Source organism: Harmonia axyridis, chromosome 4 (genome assembly GCF_914767665.1).
Source record: "Harmonia axyridis chromosome 4, icHarAxyr1.1, whole genome shotgun sequence".
Lineage (NCBI taxonomy): Eukaryota > Metazoa > Arthropoda > Insecta > Coleoptera > Coccinellidae > Harmonia > Harmonia axyridis.
The window spans coordinates 19,732,300-19,737,103 of NC_059504.1; the positions used below are offsets into that span (position 1 = coordinate 19,732,300).

At 31.5% G+C, this 4,804-nt stretch overlaps 1 protein-coding gene across 1 annotated transcript; it reads right to left on the minus strand.

Moving 5' to 3' along the window:
* Positions 1–1,657: 1,657 nt before the first annotated feature.
* On the minus strand, positions 1,658–3,970 carry LOC123678425. The gene is made up of 3 exons (XM_045615449.1): positions 2,317–3,970; positions 1,894–2,229; positions 1,658–1,795 (listed from the first exon to the last, which is right to left on the minus strand). The coding sequence occupies exons 1-3, from the start codon at positions 3,910–3,912 to the stop codon at positions 1,769–1,771; spliced, it is 1,959 nt and encodes a 652-aa protein (XP_045471405.1). The 5' UTR covers positions 3,913–3,970; the 3' UTR covers positions 1,658–1,768.
* Positions 3,971–4,804: the final 834 nt, after the last annotated feature.

Sequence of the window (4,804 nt, forward strand, 5' to 3'; positions counted from 1 at the left end):
AATTTTGGCTAGCTATATTCTTGCATCGAGTAGTCAAATTTTGAACGTTCCCATTATAAATACAGTTGACAAAGGTACTACAAACGTAACCACTTCATACCTGGATTATCATTCAATGCAGGCATATATTATGCATTCTAATGTAACAATCAAAGTTTTCAATAATTGTACTTTCAAAAATATGGACTGATAGTCCAAGAAAATGGCCAATGAAATACGAATTTTGAGGTTAAAACTTGAATTTTGGATATAAGTTACTTTGAAGCATCTAAAAACGAACTGTGAAAGGTTTTTTTAAATTCACCCCCGGGAAGGGGTGAAAAAAAATGAAAAAAGGGGTTTTTTTGAAATTTTGGGGAAATGGTGAGTGTTAGAAAAAAAAGTTTCGAATAAAAGTTGTAGAGCGTAAAATTTTACATAAAAATGTTCTCACAACTTTTTTTCCTAAAATTGAAATTAACTGAGATATGGTAGCTAGAAGCTAGGGGATGATAACAGGAACTTTAAAAAATCATAAGTTGTTGAAAAATTGAAAAAACTCATAATTTTTTTTTTTAAATTACTTATATGATTATAAACTTTAATTCTAGAGAAAAATTTTTTTTTTTTAATTGTTTATAAAAAAGTTATAACAATTTAAAATTTTTATTTTCAAATTAAATCAACTTTAACTGATGAAAATATATATATATTTTTTTAATAGATTAATATTTTAAGAAATTGACCATACGCGTTGAAATTTAATTTTTACCTGTTCTTTTCAAGCAGATATAAAATAATTTACCTGGTTAAAGATATTGTGTGGCGGCCATTTGCTTTCACTACCGACTTCGGTACCTCATGCGCATGCGCCAGTTGTTCTCTGTGTGTTTACAATATTCTCCATTTGTTTTGAGTGAATTGATTAGTGCTGTTAATTTGGAAAAGGTAATTATTTAAGTGATGTTCAATTTTATATTGAGAAACCGCATGGTCAAAACATAAACACATGCTTTTTATTTACTTTGTTATAAAAATCACCATCAATCATTTTATATTATTTAATTTTTTAAATACTATTGTTGAAGTATCTACCTAGATTAGTTGATAATGAATTAATTTTGTACTTTTCTTGTTTATATAGGTTGAAATTTCAACATGGATCAACAAGCATTATGCAGTATTTGTGACACAGTTTTGATCAATGACACCGACACTGTTGTTTCAGTGAAAGAGAGAGGATTAAAAAAGTTGATTGAGAAAAGCATTGAGAAGGAAGACAGAAAAAGAAGACAGAAAAAAAATAACTTATATGATTATAAACTTTAATTCTAGAGAAAAATTTTTTTTTTTTAATTGTTTATAAAAAAGTTATAACAATTTAAAATTTTTATTTTCAAATTAAATCAACTTTAACTGATGAAAATATTTTTTTTTTTTAATAGATTACAAAATTGTATTACAATTAAAAAAATTTGAAGAAACTTCCTAAGAGTAATTGATTCTCTAATTATATAATAAATAAAAAAATATAGATTTTGCAATTCCAAAAATTATATTAAAATTTTTCAAAGTTAATATAAATTTCATCAAGTGGACTGCTGTCTCTAACAGTTGAGCTTCCTTCGTTTTCTTCTTCAGTAGGTGTTTCTTCGTCTTTATCGTTAGCTTTTGTGTCTCATATTCACTATCTTCATTGGTATCAACGCCTGCATTTATACTGTTATTGCATGTATCACCATGACAAAACTTGCATAATTCATTACATTTGAGAGAACTTTTTCTACAACTACATCTTGCTGATGCACAATTGGTTCTACAATCACAAAAAATCTGTGAAGAATACAAGAAAAAAATTATCGTCCATAGCGTAAAAATTAACTAAAGAAGAATTTTATTTGATTGATATTATACCTTTTGTGTGGATACTTTTGAACGAGTGTTTTTAACAGTTTTACGTCCTGTACATATAGCTTCATTTTCTTGTTCTCCGTCTTCGACAGTAGTTTCTTCTTCACCATCATTTTCATCCTCATAAACATTTCCATCATCATCATTTTCATCATCACTATCATCTCTTTCTTCATCTTCTTTATCTTCATTTTCATCATCCTCAAGATTAAACGATCTTGCAGAAGCGTTATCACAGCTTTGGCCTTGGAAACTTTTACAAAATTTATTGCATTTTAAACCACTTTTTTTGCAACCACATCGAGCTGATAAACAATTCGTTTTACAGCTACAAGAAACCTGTTAAAATAAAATGCAAAATGAATAATTTATTATTACTATTGGATAACACTAAAATAAGATAAGTTGGTGTGAATTGAAACTTACTTTATCTATTAACTCCTTTGGTGCTGGTTCCGCGTTTGACATGATAGGTATCATCATAAATAAGGTTCTTCTCCAACCCCAATCGTCCGGATTTAGATTGTTGCCTAACCACTGTTGAATTTGATAATACACTCGTTTTGTATGTTCTCGTAGGGCTGATTCAGTCGGTGGTAAAGAAGCTAAGATAACTTCTTTTTTAAAAGCAGCAGCCGATAATGAAAATATCCTATATCTTAATTCACCAAGTGTCAGTTCATCTGTAATACTTTGACCATAGAGATGGAATATAATTTTTTCAGATACTGCGTATAATTCCTCAATTGAACGATTAGACTCATAGAAAACAGAAATTAGAGCTTGCAAATAAGATTTTTTTTTCAATAAAGATATTATACTTTTTTTTCCTTTTTTAAAAATTGCACTTGTAGTGTCGCAACCTGCAAATGCATGCGCAAAAAGCAAAAAAGGCTTCAAATTTTTATCGTATTCCGTAGAATAAATAACATTAGCTTGTTTTCCTGGTGTCATTTTATAAAAGTATATTACCTCTTCGTCAGAGACAAGTGAAATCAAAATGATAAGTAAGTCAATATCATTACCAACTATCGTCACGGATTGATTTCTTCTTCTTTTTAAATCGATTGCAGTTTTGACAATTAAAAGATCCGCGTCTTCTGAAGCTATATTCGTGCTAATACCACGGTTTTGAAGATTATTACTCAGTAAGTTTACAAATTGTTTCTTATTTGCAATATTGGACAGGAACTTCTTTTGGGTCAAGGTCACGAGATTATCTTCAGAAATCTCAACATCTGCAGCAACACATTTTTCTTTTCTGCGATATCTTTCGTAGGACTTAATTCCTATTGTTTCCTTCGAGTAGCCATCGAATATGACTGTCACGTTAGATCCAAAATGTTTAATAAGATAAGAGTAGTAAAGGTAACAAATGTCTGAGTATTTCTTTCCATGCGGCCAAACATAGCTATGCAGAAGCCAGCCACCATCAATTACAAAAATTGATCCAGATCCAGATATTAAGGCAGGCGATTGAATGTATGGCTGGAAAACGTTATACAATTCTGATTTTGGTGTTTTTCTCATTAATCCATGTTCGTCGAATAAGCTCAGAGGAAACGGTGACAACTCGTACTTCAATGCATTGCGTGTTTCTTCAACATTGCCATGAAAAAATACTGATATTCTCTGAATTAACAAGAATGAGTCGACAGCAACAAAATCATCGCCAATATGCATACCACTTTTCGCATTTGCAAGTGTTTTCACTTTGAACGCGTTAGACAAAGAAACGTTATCAATATTTTTACCAACCATGGTAGCTATACCTTGCAATCCAACTTCTACTGCATTATGACAATTAATTGTTGGTCCACCTATGATTCCAGTAGAGAGTGATACTAATGAAGTTCTAACCTCAAATGGATTTCTTTCATCAAGCCAAAACAAAAATTTTTTAATTCCTACTTCATCTTTTGTGATTCTACTTCTTGAAATATCAACATGTTGTTCACTGTTGCTTGATTCAATCTTGCAATATGTCTCTAAACATTCCATGATATTGAATGCTGATGGCATTGCTACTAAATATCTTGTTACAACACTGGAAGTAACACCTCTTCCATGCTTCAAGTCAGTACCGAAGAAAAGATTTAGGGTCTGTTCAATAACCATGTCTGACCAAATTCCAGCCCATGCTTTTTCGGATCTACGAATTGTAAAAAAACCTTCCTTCGTGAATTCGTCATATTCTCCTGGATCCATAATTAACTCGAGGTCAGCCATTTGTTGCAAATAAATTTGAGCGTATTTCGCATATGGATAATGTCCACTTGCATGGAAGAATGGTAACATCTCTTTGACGCTTTGTAAGTGTAGTTCCCAATTGCCTAATCGTTCCGCTTCTAAAAATTGCAATGCAATAATAATGCTTTTGAAATACTGGATCCATAATTTAGATGTTGGACCATTTTTTTCCATCACTGCCAGTTGCTGTACAAATCTTTCGCACATATCAGTTATTATTGGTTCGTCATCACAATCTGTTAGAAGTGGAGGTTCTGAATCCCACGTACCGAAAAACTTTTTAATAGAATCTTGGAATTCATCCGAAGGTTTCAAGCTTCTACAAATTATAATACCAAGTGCGGTGAACGACATGATATGAGCTCGCAACGCTCTAGCATAAGCATGACCAGTTAACATTTTCTTTACAGAATCACCTGCATAGACTGTTGTCCATAAATCTTCAATTCCACTCTCAGACATAATGTAACCGATTGCTCCCAGGTATGACATTAACAGGTGGAAGCCACCAAGACGAACGACAACATTTTTTAATTCTTCACTATTCGATTCTTGTACTATCGAAAGAGCTTTAGCATATAATGGCTGGTCATATGTGACAAAACATGTCTGTCTATTTAATTTACGAGTTTCAGCTGCTGCATAGTGTAAAGAACTATTTAAT